The following is a 16,620-nucleotide window of genomic DNA, read 5'->3' as shown; positions in this document are numbered from 1 at the left end:
GCCATTGCGAACTTCGCAAGGCCGAAAGAGAAGAAGGGCGTACGAAGATTTCTCAGACTTTGCGCACACTACCAGTGCTTCGTCGCAAACTTCGCGCATTGCAGAGCCACTCACACGCTTGACGAAAGATAGCATCCCTTTCAGGTGGAAAAACGCCCAAGAAAAAGCATTCTACGAGCTGCAAGAACGCCAGCAAAACCCACCCGCGCTCGTTCATTTCGAGAAAAATGCTGAAACGAAAATGCACACCGACGCCAGGATATAGGCTTGGGTGCCGTCCTGGTTCAAAAGAAAAGCTGTTGCGAATGAGTAATCGCTTTTCCCAGCTGTGCTCTGTCGAAGAAGGAGAAAAACTTCGGCGCCTCTGAGAAAAAGTGCCTCGCTATTATATGGGCGATTTGGAAATTTCGCCCGTACATGTATGGTAGACCCTTCAATGTTGTGACCGACAACCATGCCCTGTGTTGGCTCGCTATTTTTGAAGGACCCCTCTGGCCATCTGGGCCGGTTGCGCCTGCAAGAGTTCGACGTTACAATCGTCTAGAAATCCGGTAGGATTCACTCCTGCACCAATGGCCTGTCCCGCGCCCTCGTCGACCCTCCACAACGAGACTGATGAAAACAGCGCGTTATTCGGAGTTGTGACGGAGAGAGACCTAGGCGCCCTGCAGCGTGCCGACCCCGGCTTACGTGTCTTGATCGACTACCTCGAAGGACACAGCTTCGGCGTGCCTAGGACCTTCAAACGGAACTTAACAGCATTTAGCCTAAAAAAACTCCGTCCTCGTGAAGAATTTCAGCCCCGCGACGAGAAAATATTATCAGCATGTCATCCCCGCAAATCTTTGTGACGAAATTTTGGAAGCGTGCCAGGACCACCCGTCTTCCGGGCATCTCGGCACAGCTTGGCACAGCTCACCCCGTCTTGCATTCGACGTCACTTACTGCGTCCGGAGCTGCCGTGACTGCCAGCGACGAAAAACACCGCCGACGAGTTCTGCAGGACTTCTGCAGCCGATCGCCATCCCATCGAGGTGGTTCCAACAGATTGGAGTGTACCTCCTGGGCCCATTCTCTACGTCACGATCCGAGAACAAGTGGATAGTCATAGCGACAGGCTACATGACAATCCACGCGGAGTCCGCCACTCCTCCAAGGGGACTGCACACGAAGTCGCGAAATTCATAAACCAACTTGTGCTGCGACATGGAGCCTCTGAAGTCCTAATCACGGACCGCGCAGTGGCCTTTAGTGTGGAGCTTATGCAAGAAATCTAAAGCTAAAGCCACACAGATCACCGAAGAACGACAGCCTACTACCCCCAAACGAACGCGCTGACGACGTTTCTCAACAAGACGATCGTGGATATGCTGTCAATTTACGTCAACGTTGAACACGAGACTTGGGACGAAGTCCTTTCATATGTCACGTTTGTGTACAACACGGAATAAAGAAAACTACGCAGATAACACCGTTCGAGCTTGTCTACAGGAGACAGCCGACTACGATGCTTGACGCCATGCTTCCGCATGTAGAAGACGACGATCTCAACGCGGACGTCCAAGGATACCTGCAGCGCGTGGAGGAGGCCCGCCAGCTTGCTCAAGTTCGTACAACGGACCAGTAGTTGGTGGATGCCGGACGCTACAACCTGCGACTCCGAGATGCCGAGTAATGCTTGGAGATCGTGTGTGGGGTTGGACTACCATCCGACGGGGCGGACTCAGTGAGGAGCTTCTGCGAGGGTAGTTTGGACCCTAATGAATTCTACGACGTGTTGGCCAACTTACCTACACGGTGTTCCCGATGGTGATTCCGGACGTCCTGACGACGCACGCGGCCCGAAGTCATACAGGCGGTTCGCCTTAAACCTGACTACGCCCGATGAAGACTTTTTGTTTGTTTGTTCGGACTGTCTCTTATTTTAGCAATGGGTCAATGCACTCTTAGAGTGCGGGTAATGCCGGGAATCTCGCACCGAGTTTGTTTGTTTATTTTTTATTTTTATCTCCCGGCTGCGCTGGTCTCTGTATATGTGTGCCAAGTGAAGCGCTTTATAATTCTTAATGTTTAATCCGCATGTGTTATCTCCATTGATAGGAATATCGCTTTGAACTAACGTTAAAATCCTACAATAACCTTCTTTGATCTACAGTATTCTGGATGTAAATCGATGGTTCTAGAAACTCTCGCTCCCAAATATAAATTCCCGCAGAGCAGACGCCTCGGTATTCTGCTCGCCAACGCTCACCTGGACACGTCACTTTCTTGACTGCTGCTTCGCCGCCACTGTATTCTTTGAATTATTAGGAGAGCACACGTTCGCTCCAGTATACTTGTTTTCCTTGAAGACAATTGCGTAGTCTTTGGATTCGTGACGCCGAAGAGCAGTCGTGTTGCCCGGTCAACCAACATGTTTCATCTTCTGTACAGTCTGGGAAAACGCTAGATATTCCTACGACCGAAATATTTGTGTGCCTGAATACGGTGGTAAAATTAAAGAAAGCGTGTATCATAAACTATCATTTGAAGCAACTTGAGTTGTTCCTCAAAGGATTAGTATGTTACCTCTCCTGCAGGTGATCCACAGTATGTTCCCATATTATAAAGACACTGGCTTCACATAAGGTTTGCCTAATTACACGCCACCCAAATACAACGGCTGTGATAGATGGTAAAAAGGAGAGACCGTTTAATCGTGTTACCTGTAGTCGCTGTAGTGTCCGTCATGTTGTCACCTGTAATAGAATATAAAGTCCATTTTTGGCATCGCATCAGGTTGACAGACGGAGGGGCACACTAAACCTTTTGCCACATTCCTTAGCTACTGGGGAATACTACAATATTATAATTGTATATTTGTAGTGCTTTTCTTCCCGCCTACGGTGCAATGTGAAGACCAGCTCGTGCAAGCCGCAATAAATATTCAATAGATCAATGACCGCTTTTCGGGTGCGGACTCTAAAAAACCTTGTTTGTGGTAAAATGACGACTTAATTTGATCTAAATTCCTCCGCGCCGAAAATTTACCATTAAGCAACAAACAAAATTCATGCCGTTTTTAGCGCTAATCATCCGGGCCCACGTTCATAGATCTATGTTGAAGGGGCAGTGCAGACAAAACACGTTAATTTTATTACAAAGATTGGTTCGTTAATTTTATACTTACACCACTTTTAACGTACACTTTCTTTTATTAAGCTACATGAACGTGAAAAAAGGAATGACCATGCGACTAATTAGCTGTTGTCCCACACTGGATCAATGACGCAATATGCACACTCGTGTGATAGGGTGAGGGCGACAAATACGAACACAAAGTAGGAATAACTTTTAAGCTTGCAGAACGAGACTTTTCGTCTGAGGCGTAATGCATATTCATGTTATTGTGTCAAGATGGTGGTGCAAAGAATGAAAGTTACAAAAGTAGACGTAAATATAGAAGTACCAGTGTGTACTGGTGTTCATACTGCGCGGACGGTGTTTCATATAGCTGCGGTTTGTCGAAGATACCCATGTTTCTCTCAACGATTACTACCATCCGTAACGGAAATAAGCCCGATGCAAATACGGTCGGAAAAAAAAAAAGGCGGACAGGGGTGCGGAACAGTATGGCGGCGCCATGAAGGAGGACTGACGGCAACAAGGTTCCGCAGTCCGCTGCAGGCGGAACAATACACTCATTCGCTTGAATACCCATACCTGTCACATCACGGCAGACATCATTAAACGCACGATTTGGCCAAAAAAACAATGTTTTACTTTATTTGGTTAACTGCTCACTAAATAAAGCGCCAATTGCGGCTCGAGAAGCACTGGGCCAATATAAAACACCAAAGTTTTCGAACAAAGCAAACATATTTTGTCTGCAGGCCCCCTTAAAAATACTAGAATCTGGTCACACCTAAACTAAGATTTTACACGATATTACAAAAACCGAACAAAGCGCTACAATTGTAATGAACCATCTTCTTTTGAATTGATCCCGTTCGCTGCCATAAACGTCGATGCAATGCATACAAGTAGGAACATGCAAAATATATGCTCAAATAACTTTCCTTAACACAGACCTATTGAGTTTATTCTACGATGGGGGAAAAATGATTGGTTCATCTTCTTATATAAAGTTCAGCTTCAATTCCTTGCATTTATAAAACATCGATGTCCCCAACGGTTTAAGGGCTCAACTAGTATCACACGCCTTCTCAGCATTCAAGGCATTGCGGAAGTCTACCCATATAAAATTATCCAACATTTATTAATTGCCAAAAATTGCACAATGAGACATTTTCAAATTTTCGAATCAAGTGCACAACAAAACCTCGAGGAGCGGTGACACTAACCGCCCGTCAGGCCTTTTCATATTGCTCATTTCTTATGAGCCTTTAACGCATTATGCGGCATTTCTTCCCTTATTCATCTAAATTGTTATGCACAGCTGGCCTAAAACGACTGTTTCTTAGAGTGTAACTGTAATGGCGTTGGTCACACTAGTAACCATTTCTCCGGATGCTTTGTTTGCTTGTCTGCTTTTAGGCTGACAGCCTGGCGTACTTGTGATGAATACATTTCTGTAAATGTCCACTTTCAGAACCCCCCTCATGCTATTGTGCCGTTCCTAATCCGCGCTTATCTTTGCTTTGTATGTGTGAATTGTTCTTTTTTCCACCCCACTAACGATTCACATTATTCAGTAAATAATCTATCATCATTAATTTACATCAAATTGTTTAAAAAATGTACCCAATAACCACTACTATCAATCGCATAAGTGCACTCGTCTTGAATTTTGCGTAGTGTGCTGAAGACATGAAAACACAAAAAAACTACAATTAGGAGGAATGTTTTGAACGGGCTCAAAAATCACAAGCCCATCAGCCTACTCTGTTTCGCACGAATCACGCATAAAAGTATTGCAATCTGACTACACCACAAGATAGGTGTTCGACAGTCGAAAGAACCGGATAAAGATCATAATACTGGCAAATCATAGGAATTACTCCGGAAATCCGCAGTGCTCTGTACGTCTCTTATTCTCCTTGCGTGTGTCTTTTTCGGCGCTCCACATTGAATCAGCTACCACAAATTTCAAACTTGCTCAATGAAATACCAAGCCGGCCTAGAAAGGTCTTCTTAACAATGAATCACATTTATGTATCGGACTGAGCAGTTGAATAAAACGGCAGTGCAAATTAAGGCATTTATGTGCGGCTTAAACATTCTGAAAAGGCATTTCACTCAGGGGCAACTGCCACGGTGGTGAGAGCATTAAAAATCAAATAATAGGGTAAGCTCAATGTAGCATTGTACGGTGATACACGAGCAGTGAATGGATACCTCAGCTATTTTTAAGAACACAAATTACCCTACCCAAATAGCGGTAGGGCAGGGAGACACATTAGCTCCGAAATTGTTAGCAGCGTGGTTGATAGGAGTTTGCCGAAAACTCAATTCGGAGGGATCAAGATTTCGAAACAATGGGGAATAAGTAGGCCGTTTGAAATATTCTGATGTCATTGTCCTGTCTTTATAATCCCGCAGAATCGTCCCTAAACTGCTTCACGAATTCTCGCAAAGCTATGATGTGAGACATAAATGAACAAACAATAATAAAAGTGATATTAAACAACTATGGGAAGATAATTCATCTTCAAATTTACTGCTTGAGCATGTCGATGGTTATAACAATATCGGGCAATTTATTTTCGACCAATCAAGTCACGGTAAGAAAATTAGCCAGAAGATCAGCAAACGCTGTGCCGCATTCGATTAGAAATCTGGTATTTTTCAAGAGTAATCCTACCTTATTATTACAAATGCGGGTTTATAAGGAGTGTGCCATACTGGCGATTCGGTTACGGACCACAAACGTGGAGTCTCACTATAACACTGTTACAATAAAGCTTCGATCATCGCAGCAAGACATGGAAAGAAATAAGGTAGTAGTAAGACCAAGAGAGAGAAAATGAGCAGTGTAATTTAGAAAACTAACTCCAGCGCAAGGAGCAGGAATATATAGTAGCTCAGTGCTCAGGGCAGACATTATCTCTCAAATTGAGCTAAAAAAATGGGTTTGGGTGCGTCACCTAAGGCGAGTGCGGATCAAAAGGTGAACCATCCATTGAACCGAAAGGCTGCCAAGGGGTTCGAAACATACTACGGGAAAAGCTACAGCTCGATGGAGAGTTGCACTGTGAATGCTGGGGCGGAAACAACGGAAAGGTATATTGTGCTATTGAATTGAAGGTAAATTTTGGGAGAATTCTTCGTCCTGAATTGTACATTACCAGAAATTATACTGAGAAAACGATAACTACAGAATTTTTGTTACCTTTCTTAATATTACTAAACTCTCATACATTGCTGTCACACCTTCTGGGCTTTTTGGTGTTTAGTGCCGTTCATGTCGATGACATTTTGGTCGAAAGTTACGTTCAAAGAAGAGGCGTTGCTTTCGCCTTGTGATAATCGCAATGGTCAAATGTTTATTTGAAAGACAACCTAAATGATAACATCTTCACTATCGGTCTGATAATTGTGGAAAATATAGAACTAAACCGCGCCGTTCATTTGCAAAGGAGTGGCAGTGCGCCCTCATTAGTTTCGCCCCCTGTTTGAAGGGAGCAGCAAATACCTGCGTAGTCTGCGCTGGCACTGATCTGCGTTCTGCGCATGGAACCTGACGCGTGGTGCATGCACATGGGATAACCTCTCACAGCAAAATTTAAGCCGATCAAGCAGCTAAGCATGATCTACATGCCCACAAAGGGGCAGCCGTAGGCATTTCTCCATATTTATTTGAAAATTTTTAGGCACCTTCTCAACTCGGATCTTGACATAGCCCGCTGCCGTCCTGCTGACATCAGTGATTGCGGAACGGAGAATTTAGAAAATCTTATGTTTTGGTCGTCGTCATATGGGATCAAACAGGGCCATTCAGGCAGACACACACAGATGGTGTGTGTATGTGTGTGTGCGTGTGCGCTCGTGTGCGTGTGTACGCGGTCGCACGCGTGCAAGTGCGCCCGTGCAAGTGCGCGGGCGCGTGTGTGTGTGTGTGTGTATGTGTGTGTGTGTGTGTGTGTGTGTGTGTGTGTGTGTGTGTGTGTGTGTGTGTGTGGGGTGGGTGGGTGGGTGTGTGTGTGTGTGTGCGTGTGTGTGTGTGTGTGTGTGTGTGTGTGTGTTTGCGCGCGCGCGCGCGGCTAGTTCTGAGGAAGGCAATGAACCGAAGCTTGATGGAAAAGTATTTTTTGATATGTTCAGCTAAGCTAACCCATTGTTGCTCACAAATTTTCTGATAAGGTGACTATAAGCTTCACATTTCAGACAATACTTACTTGTGCAAATTACGTTGTGCCCCTGTAAGCAGCCAGCGTTTGCTTTGATAATGGTGCTGTTACAGGTAGCCGCATACGTCGTTACACCTCTGAAAAAAAAAACACAGACATGAGCAGTTATTTTAGGTCTACTTCCGGCAGAAAATGCCAACCAATTGCCTAAAAGAAAGAAACTGAAGCATCAGTCCTACAGGTTATACAATGAGATCCGTTGTTGTGACAACTGCCTGCATGAAATAGGTTTGTGGATATGTAATAATAAAAAGGTAATATAACTGGCAAATAAGTTTCTTACTATCACTTCTGAACTCCAGATGGCACCTGCTTTATCGGATCTACGTCCAAGAGATAGACAAGCAATACGCGTGCGTGCAGCGATCACGTTCTTGCAAAATCAGTAAACACTTTCCATTAAGATAATGGTTTAGGTTCTATACTGACAAAAACCATTCTGTGTTTTCTTAGCAATGTGACAACCAGTGCTCATCTGGTAGCCAGTCTGATGGTTCCAGCAGGTCTTCAAAGCCGGCATGATCGTTTACAAGTTAAACCTAAAAGGCCAAGTAGGCAGGTTTTCTGTCAGCTACATTAGGTTTGTAAAACAAACTTATATATTGCCCGATGTGTTCGCAACGTAACCTCTGCGTTGCTCGAACTTAAGGAAATTATAAGGTTCCTTTAAGGAGCTGTCATACCTAGTAAAATTGCCCCTAAGTCACATTCTAGTTCCTTACCCCGCTAGTTGAAACTGTTAACCATGGACAAGACGTGTTTTTCGGGACATACAGGGGCTCAGGAACCAAGGACGTCGAATCATTTAGTTCATTACTCCATAAAGCTGCGCTTCAAACCTCTGATAATGATGCACCAGTTAGCTTGCGTTGCAAGGTGTGCAAGAAAACAAAGCATTAGTAAATACCAGCTCCCTGTTCTTTTTACTTTACGGGCATGCCCTACAAATAACCATGAGCCTATTACACGCGTTCAATTTTTCTTCTGTGGTGTTATATTGACAACTATGGTCATACACAACTTAAGTTAAAAATCACAACACTGGTTGACCGATGAGTATTGCAAAATGTGAACACGCAAGCACACAAATGATAGCAAAAATTTGCTTGCGCTTGCAAGTCTGCGCCCATGCTTTGAACGCGCAAGCATGACGATAATATTTAAGACATTGATAGCTGCAACATTGTCTTTTGCATGGCTGCCACCGCGTTTGTGTCCTTGTTTTTCGCACAAGTTGCATCAACCATCCCATGTTCTGCTTTGCTGTCTATACCATTCTTTCTTCGCTCACATTTCTTGGTGTAAAACCGCGAAGTGAACCAGTTAGGATATTTGCACCCACTAAAGCTCCCCTTCAATCACAGTTCGGCACCACTGGTTTGCATCTAATCGACTCATGACCCAGCATGTTCACATGTAGCACTGCATGCATTGATCTACATTTTTTGTGTAAGCTTGAAATGAATAGTTCTGTGTTTCCCACAAGGGTCCAGATTCCTGCCAATCCGGCAGGTTTGTCTGTCACAAGAAAAGAACCAGAAAGATAAAAACCATTGATTTGCTTTTCGTAACCAGAGGACATTGCAAAGAAGTACGTATAAAATATCTGCTAGTTTCTCTGGAGACATATCTGGATAACCAGATAACTGACGCTAGGATACAGAAAAGTTGGGGGACAAACGAAGGACCTGGCAAGGACGCAATTGTTTGGTTCCGCGCACAACCTTTCTAATCTGTGTTTGTTTGTCAAAGTTTAATACCTGCTACATGTTTTCTGGATTACACGGGCAAATGCACAAAGAATGCACAAAGTACTTATAGTTTTCATTTGGTTTTCAAGATTGGAAAAACGCAGTCGTTTTAATCTTTCTTGGTCTTTCTTTTATTTTCACAACTTGTCGCAAGGTTTTCTTTTTTGCAGCACCGAGAGAGCGCATAGTTGTTGAAATGCTGCTGAAAAAAGTGCTACCTGGCGTTTTTTGTGTCATCAAGCAATGTTTTAAGTAGTGTTTAAAGAAGAGTTTCGAGAAGTGATTGTATCTCTGGTCCTTCTGAAAGTGGAGGTATCTCTTCACTACCAGGGAAATGTTTCCGGGATGCGTCTATACAAGCAGGTAGACGATGTTTGTTTCCGCAGCCAGTGAATAGGTAGCAATTTGGTACAGGTACTGGGAACGACGTTTTGAGGAGAGAGAAAAGGTCGCAGACAAAACCGACAAATAGGTACTTTTCTTTTCACAAAACACAGCGATATGCTTCCCGTAAGTACCTGGTTAGTGCACTGTGGACGAGAGAAAGTGTCAGTTTAATCAGTGGGACAAAATGTTATCCTTTATGCTTTATCAGCATATGGAACCCCATATTTTCATTTGACATCCTGAACTGTGCGTTAATGAAAAACTTACTGTAACCCAACAAGTAATTCGGTTCCCAGTAGTGAAAAATGAAGACGCTGTGCCGTACTATTTATTTATATACCTCAGTGTTCACAGCACATAGAAGATGAGATGGCAGCGCGGATTGTGGACGTTAGTGCCTGGCCTCTCATGGAAAACTTCATTCTAGACATAAAGCGTACACCAGAGGGCTTCGTGCAGATGATTTCCTGAGTGGTTTCCTGGACTTGAATATTTATTGTGCCTTAGAAAGTTTCAATGACCCTACGTTAACAAAACAGGGTCGACGGGTATTGAATCCCTGCAGTGATTTGCCATGTGCTATAAGAATTTCTAAGAAAGCAATAAAAAAACAGATATAGCACCGTTGATACACCCCTGGTGTACTGCTGTGCAGACATCGCTTCAAAGCTCATTGAGGGATGTGTGTGTCTTATTTATCTATTTACCCTTCACTGCAGTGGCTATTTTTGCCAATTTTTGCCAGTAGAGCATCATGGGCGGTTATTTGCACAAAAAACGTTTTAGGGCTTTCTCACTGAAGAAACAATGGCACTTGCACACGTGACAGTTATAGCCTCCCAAGTTTTAAATAATACAGCGGGAGCGACTGCCGATTGGCATATCAGCGCTTTATCACTGTGTTCACCGGAAAAATTTGGCGAGGGTATGCATACGCACGCGAAATTATCTGCTGTGGGAGTGTCGTCTGATCCGCGGTTCTTCTCAGGGCAACAAACCACCAGTTTTTTATTTAGCAACTCCCTTTTGTTACCGCCAAAGGTACCTAAACAGCGTGGGGCACACATTCATTCAGATACAGCGGCAGGGCAGTGGGCCACTCTCAAGAAAACAGCGCAGCAGACGGCACTCATACAGCAGATGGCCCTATGCGGGTGTGCGTACTCTGGACTATTCCACTGCTGAACACCATGATAAGGCGCTGACATGCTGTTTGGTGGTCACTCCCGCTATATTATAAAAATTTGGGAGGCTGTAGTTGGTAAATTATTGAATTATGAATGAATTGATTGCTCATTGTTTGACTAACGAAGGGAACTTAAAATGGATTGATTGATTTATTGGTTGATTCAATGGTTCATTGATCGATCTATTGATTGATTGAATGATTGATTCATTATTTGATTAATCTATTCATTCACAAGTGCATGCCTCGAAACGAGGGCTCTCATAAAAAAATCTCATGTATTTACCCTGCACTACTCAAATTTTTACCGCTCTAAGAGTCGAACTAAAAAAACATTTCGTCAATTACAAGTGGTAGGTACCGTAGGGTACATTGCCCTCTCTGCTGTTACCCCGGCGGCATCGCAATCTTTTTTAATTACACCTACAGCATCGCACTTTACTTTCTGTTTAATGCCATTGGGTCTATGGCGTCAGGAAACCGAATACTTTTGGCATATGAACATCAATATAGATGCAATCACATTTGAATAAAATGTGCCGTATAGCACGTGTCTATTTCCTTTTGCGTAAGCCATGCACGCCCCTTTGGTGCATCTTTACTTAGCCACAATGCTCTTTTTTTTCAGAACGTAAAGCAGTGCCATTGAAGTTACCAGAAATAATCATAAAGTTTTCTGGGCGCCACATTTATAACGACCTTCTTGATTTGATTTCTTCCTCAACCTATTGGTTTCTGTATGCTTTGCCTCTTTTTGAGGTATTACCACAACTCATCATTCGCCTTCTTGTTTTCCTGTTCATAGAGAATCTACACCTTTTATGTAGATATATCTAAACACTACACGTGGACGCTTACGTGGACCTATTGTTCCTTCACTCTTATCAAAACAAGCCTGACTTGAAGCTTCAAGAATTTCAAGCAAAACCCAGCACACGTCTGCCTTTGATGAAACACTGGCTGACCTATTATGAACGTCCAAATTGAAATGGCTTCCCTTTGTATCACTTTCTTTTATTCATGATCGCATGTTTTATTTTCTTGAGAGTTCTGCAATCGGAAAGGTGAGGCCTGCTAACCAATAAAACTCATCAAAGTCTTCGCACAACTGTATAGTTTTAGGGCAGCAGAATTCTACGCTTCACAAATGCTGCGTCGCTCTTTTCGTTAATTTTGTATGTTTCTTGTGGGTTCTATACATACTAGAATATATGGCCCACATAGCACCAATGGCAAACTTTCTTGGAGGTGTCGAACGTCTACAGCGAGAAGAATAACGCTAAAGATTTAGTTAGCGCCATAAACATGTCGCGCAAAGCAGCACAAAGCTCTAAATGCTTTGTTATCTTATTTGAAAAAAATTGATCTAATTTTGGTATTGGGATATGACTCAAGCTGAAAAAAATGAAACAAACCTTTTAAGTCCATGTTCGCGTACGACTACGACAGCTGTCCTTTCCCGGACAGCTCATTTTCCGTCGTGCTTCAATGTTTTGCCTTAAAACCCTTTTTTTTCGTATCCCCTAATATCACCAACACAATTACACGCTTCACAATTCAAATCAATTTGACTAATTCTGCGTGGACATTGCAGAGTTGAGACTGATTGCCTCTCCAAATACAGTGGTAAAGTAGCATTTTTGCAGTCACTTCCTAGATGGTCTGTTTTGTTTCCAGCTGTCTTATTTTTCAAAACCTCTAGAGTCCTGAATATCAGCTAACAATATGCTCGAGTGTCTGTTACAGCTTTACAACGCTATATTGTGCCAGTTTCTTTCGGTGTTTCTGTTGTAATCCCGTTTTCTTGACATGGGTCTAGCACAAAGGAGCCATTATTGTGAGTGTGTCTATCAAAGTATACTGCATTAGCATTTTTACCTTAAGTAACACTATTTACCCTCAGGTATTGAACATATTATTCTCTCTTTTATACCTCTACAGTTATCAAAATTTTTATCTCAGAATTCACCACTATCTAGAGGATGAGCAACCCCTAATCATGAGCTTCTATGTTATACTGTGCCTTTGACACGTAGGTGTAACTAAACTCTTTCATGCACTTTCTAACAGACCTTTCTTAGTTTAGAAACTGAAAAGAACCTCCTTCTCCCCGCTTCCGCCAGTTCCGCACATAATAGCGTATGGAAAGGGGCTTTTCAGTCTCACAGGAGAATCTCCACAAACATATATATGTTTATGTGGTTGTTTTCAAGTTTTATTTCTATTTCGGCCACCTTATCATGTTTTATTCCACCATGCATAGTTATAAAGCTATGCAACAAGTTTGTGTGTTCCTTTTTTTGCCTTCTGCTTAGGTTTCCTATATTTACCCTGCTGATGTTGGTCCTTACTGAAACGCTCCTTTCAGTATTTCCTGTTATATCGCCTATTTCTACGTTTTCAGCTGGGTAATTGTGCTACTCTTGGTCCCTTCTGGGTCTGGCTGGCATTTATCCTTTAGTGTACGTAAAATTTTAGGCTTGTGTTTGTCGGCGATTGTACATAAATATTTTGAACTCCTCTCACCTAAAAAGGAAAATCTCGCCCCGTACTATCTGCTTGTAACTGTGCAGTACGATCCCATAGAAGTGAAACAATATAAGGACATAAACAATGACATAATTATTATATTAAACACTGAATCTTACCTCTCTGACGGAGCAACCCAGACGCTCTTGCTCAATTTTTTCTTCAATAAAAGCTTTTCCTCCTCGCCAGAGAGATGTCGCTGGGATAGTACAGTCATGTTGCGTTCTTTGCAAAAGTTGACGCTCTCTGTATAGGTCAACTCCCATTTGCTAACGCAGAATCGTTGCCGGCTTATGGGTAATTTCCATCCGGGTGCTTTCATGCGGAGTGATAAGACGGACAAGAGTATACAAGTTGTACATGGTCACATTTGTACCTAGTTGGGGCAAGCAAAAAAGAACGTTTAAAGGAAGTACTTACCAATAGAATTGTTGGCTATTTCTTTCGGGTCGGTACAAGTCGGAAGCTGTCGTCGCCGACCTGCAACATGGCGGAAGAACTTTAAAGAAACCCAAAGAGTATATATGCGTTCGCAACCGACACTTTGCAATGTGAAGTTATTTTCTCCGGGAAGCGAACGGTTTCCAATTATAGGGACAGAAGATAAAGAGAGTGCCATTGTTGTTGGTTGGGTAGGTTATTGAAAGTATTTGGTGTTTTTCTCGAAACAGGTAATTACTTTTTTTAAGCGATCCTTGTACTGGGCTCCTCGCGTCACCTTCTACGTTTCCGTTGGCAACGCACTCTAAAGGGCCTCCTTATTCGCTCTCTCCTCACCTACAGCTGGCGGACAAAATAGTCTGCTCGAACAAAGCTGGCGGCGGGAAAACACCCGCTCCCACAACTGGCGCGGAAAATTCCGGCTTATTACAGCCAATCCCAGGTATACCCTCCCTCGGGAGAAGGAACAGAGGAGTTTCCGCCATCTGTACAGATATTTCTGGCCAGTTTAAGGCCATCTGCGGCATGGTTACGCCGCAATCGGTCCACTCCGATGAAGTCGATCTGCCCAGAATGTACGACTACGGCAGCGGGCTCGAGAAGGTACGCGAGAACGGCGGGGAAATCTAAAGTTTTGGCCAACAGAAATTCAGGCGAAACGACAAGCTTGCCATTTAAGGGCTTCCGGAAGCGCGGTTTGGCAATTTGTTTTGACACGGATTTTTCAAAGGCATTGTTTACAGTTTCATAGGATTGGACAAGCTTCCTCTGCACCCCTGTTCTTGATAGGCAGAGTTATTTAACAGCGGTGCTCTTGTAGGGCTGAGTGTTACGAAAGTTTCACCTTGTATTCTCCGTTCTCCACGGGGAGCAGGTTTTGCCACCACAAAAAAAAAAAAACACTTGATAGAATATAAAAATCTAAAAACAGTGTAAAGCTCTTAAGACGTTCCTATCTAGATAGGACACGGCTGATATTACTCTTGCAATGTGTCTTCACCGAGAAGCCTTAAACCTCTGAGTTAAAGCCGATTGTTAAACATTTGTGTCAGATGCGTCTTTATAAGGAAGGTGGCTTTCCCGCATTGCCTTTTCGATCAGTCAAGCATGGCTATTTACACAGAGAGTATGACTACAGCAGCGGGCTCTCGCTGGTGTGTTACGAAAAGTATCAAACCAATTAGGTCACAATTAGCCGCTAAGACTGCTGTAAAATTACACTAAGTATGATTTACTTGTCGTAATGGGTTCATTATGGAGTTTGAAGCGATACATAATTGCTGATTTTGTAACACATGCCCATCTACGAAGGAAGCATGGTTACAGAAAATGGCGGTAACTTGTATTACACACGAGTAATTCGGCAACAATTTGTATGACAGCAAATTAAGACAATTAATATATGGTGCACCAGAAAAAGCCCAAGTTAAACGAAGTAATGGTAAATAAATACCACAGCTCTGCGGTTTCAGCAGATATCACGCAGGGTGGTACTGTGTTTATTTGTCTATTGTTAGGCATTATAATATATTGCCACAAGACTGACCGAGTAATTTGCTGCATTTACAATAAATGCAATACTTGCAACGATACCACATCAACATTAAATGGGAATAATTTGTCCAACAGAGTGTTGCATAAAGGCCAATATAAAAGCAATAGAATATTAAAAATTTTACAAAAACAATAGCACAAAATAACAAATTTGCATCGTAAACATCTCCACGAATTAGGTTAAGCTGAATAAAAAAGTCTGGTAAATAGCGTAGAAATACTAATAAACGCAAGAGTAAATAAGTCCACCGTGAACTTACCTACATTTCCAAAAATATTTAACTCGCAAAACGAACACATATATTCGTTATAATCACTTCATGGAAGACAATTGGTCGTATAGAATCTTAAAAAATAAAATGCAGAAATACAAAAGTTACAAATTTTATAAAGAACTTAACAAAAAGAAGAATATGCATCTCCTCGAATTATCTACAAAACAGGAGAGGAGGGAAGTGCGCTAAGCCTGATAAAATTTAGTAAACCTCAAGCCAAAACAAAAAAAAATATGGCCCAGCTTTAACTAGTGGTGCAAGGCTGGTGAAACACCAGAGGTGGCGGTTGCTCTCCCTTAGTCGGAGACACGGCTGCGGCAGCTCACATAAATTTCCCAACTTGCCGCTGTAAGTTCTCGATGACCGGCAGTGCACGATCATTTCATCCTCAGCCATTCAAACCTCACCAAAAGTGGACCGCGTTAGGGCGCGCTGACACAAGCGGTAACCCGCTTCGTGAACTCGGCGTCCGTAGAACCGATTTCTCGATATTCAAACCCCTCCTCAATAAATTGAAAGGCACACCCAATTAACCCCAACAAAAGCCTGACCCAGCCCTAACCAATCACAGCCACCCCTTTGGTGAGCTTGACCCAATCTCAAGAAGACATACCACAGAAATAGCAGATAAAGTATTACCACTCATTATATATATTCACCTCATCACACACAGACTCACTACCCATGGTGTACCTGCAGTCACGCCTAAGTTTTAGGTATTTTTCTGCATAGCCACTCGTACTCTGGCATAAAGCACTGCTTATCAACGGTAGTGCCCGTGTTGAAAACAGGGTCATTTGTCTGCAGCGTAGCCATTTCAAATTTTCTGTTCCTCTCCCACCGTGCGGTGCGGCCTAGCAAACGCGGCTTTCGTGGAGGCCACAAACCGCAGGTATATCCTCCTACGCTTCCGATATGAATACCGAGTGCTTACTTTGTAGGATTGCTTATATACCCGGCCACCTGTAATTTTTGGTCCTTGCCCAGCATTCCATACCACCAAGAATGCGAGTACGGACACACCCCAGGCCCACCCCCAGCCTTTTCCCCTCTTACGAGCACTGGGTGCCCTTCCTTAAAATCCCTACCCTGGGACCCAGCCCATAGTGGTGAAGAGGGCCAAGACTGCCTGCCAAGGCCAGGGCATC

At 43.2% G+C, this 16,620-nt stretch overlaps 1 protein-coding gene across 1 annotated transcript in view; it reads right to left on the bottom strand.

The window, feature by feature from the left end:
* Nucleotides 1–13,990, bottom strand: part of LOC144139355 (uncharacterized) — a 39,851-nt gene extending 25,861 nt beyond the window's left edge. Inside the window, exons 1-5 of the mRNA XM_077671726.1 lie at nt 13,882–13,990; nt 13,623–13,682; nt 13,322–13,517; nt 7,338–7,426; nt 2,706–2,738 (exon numbers count right to left, since the gene is read on the bottom strand). Of these exons, the coding sequence (XP_077527852.1) occupies nt 2,706–2,738; nt 7,338–7,426; nt 13,322–13,419 (220 nt within the window). The 5' untranslated portion in view covers nt 13,420–13,517; nt 13,623–13,682; nt 13,882–13,990. The remainder of the gene's footprint in view (nt 1–2,705; nt 2,739–7,337; nt 7,427–13,321; nt 13,518–13,622; nt 13,683–13,881) is intronic.
* Nucleotides 13,991–16,620: the final 2,630 nt, after the last annotated feature.

This window comes from Haemaphysalis longicornis, unplaced genomic scaffold (assembly GCF_048455015.1).
Source record: "Haemaphysalis longicornis isolate Haplotype H1 unplaced genomic scaffold, Haemaphysalis longicornis Haplotype H1 scaffold_5, whole genome shotgun sequence".
Classification (NCBI taxonomy): Eukaryota; Metazoa; Arthropoda; class Arachnida; order Ixodida; family Ixodidae; genus Haemaphysalis; species Haemaphysalis longicornis.
Note: the sequence above shows the minus strand (reverse complement) of the source record. Positions and strands in the feature narration are given on the sequence as shown.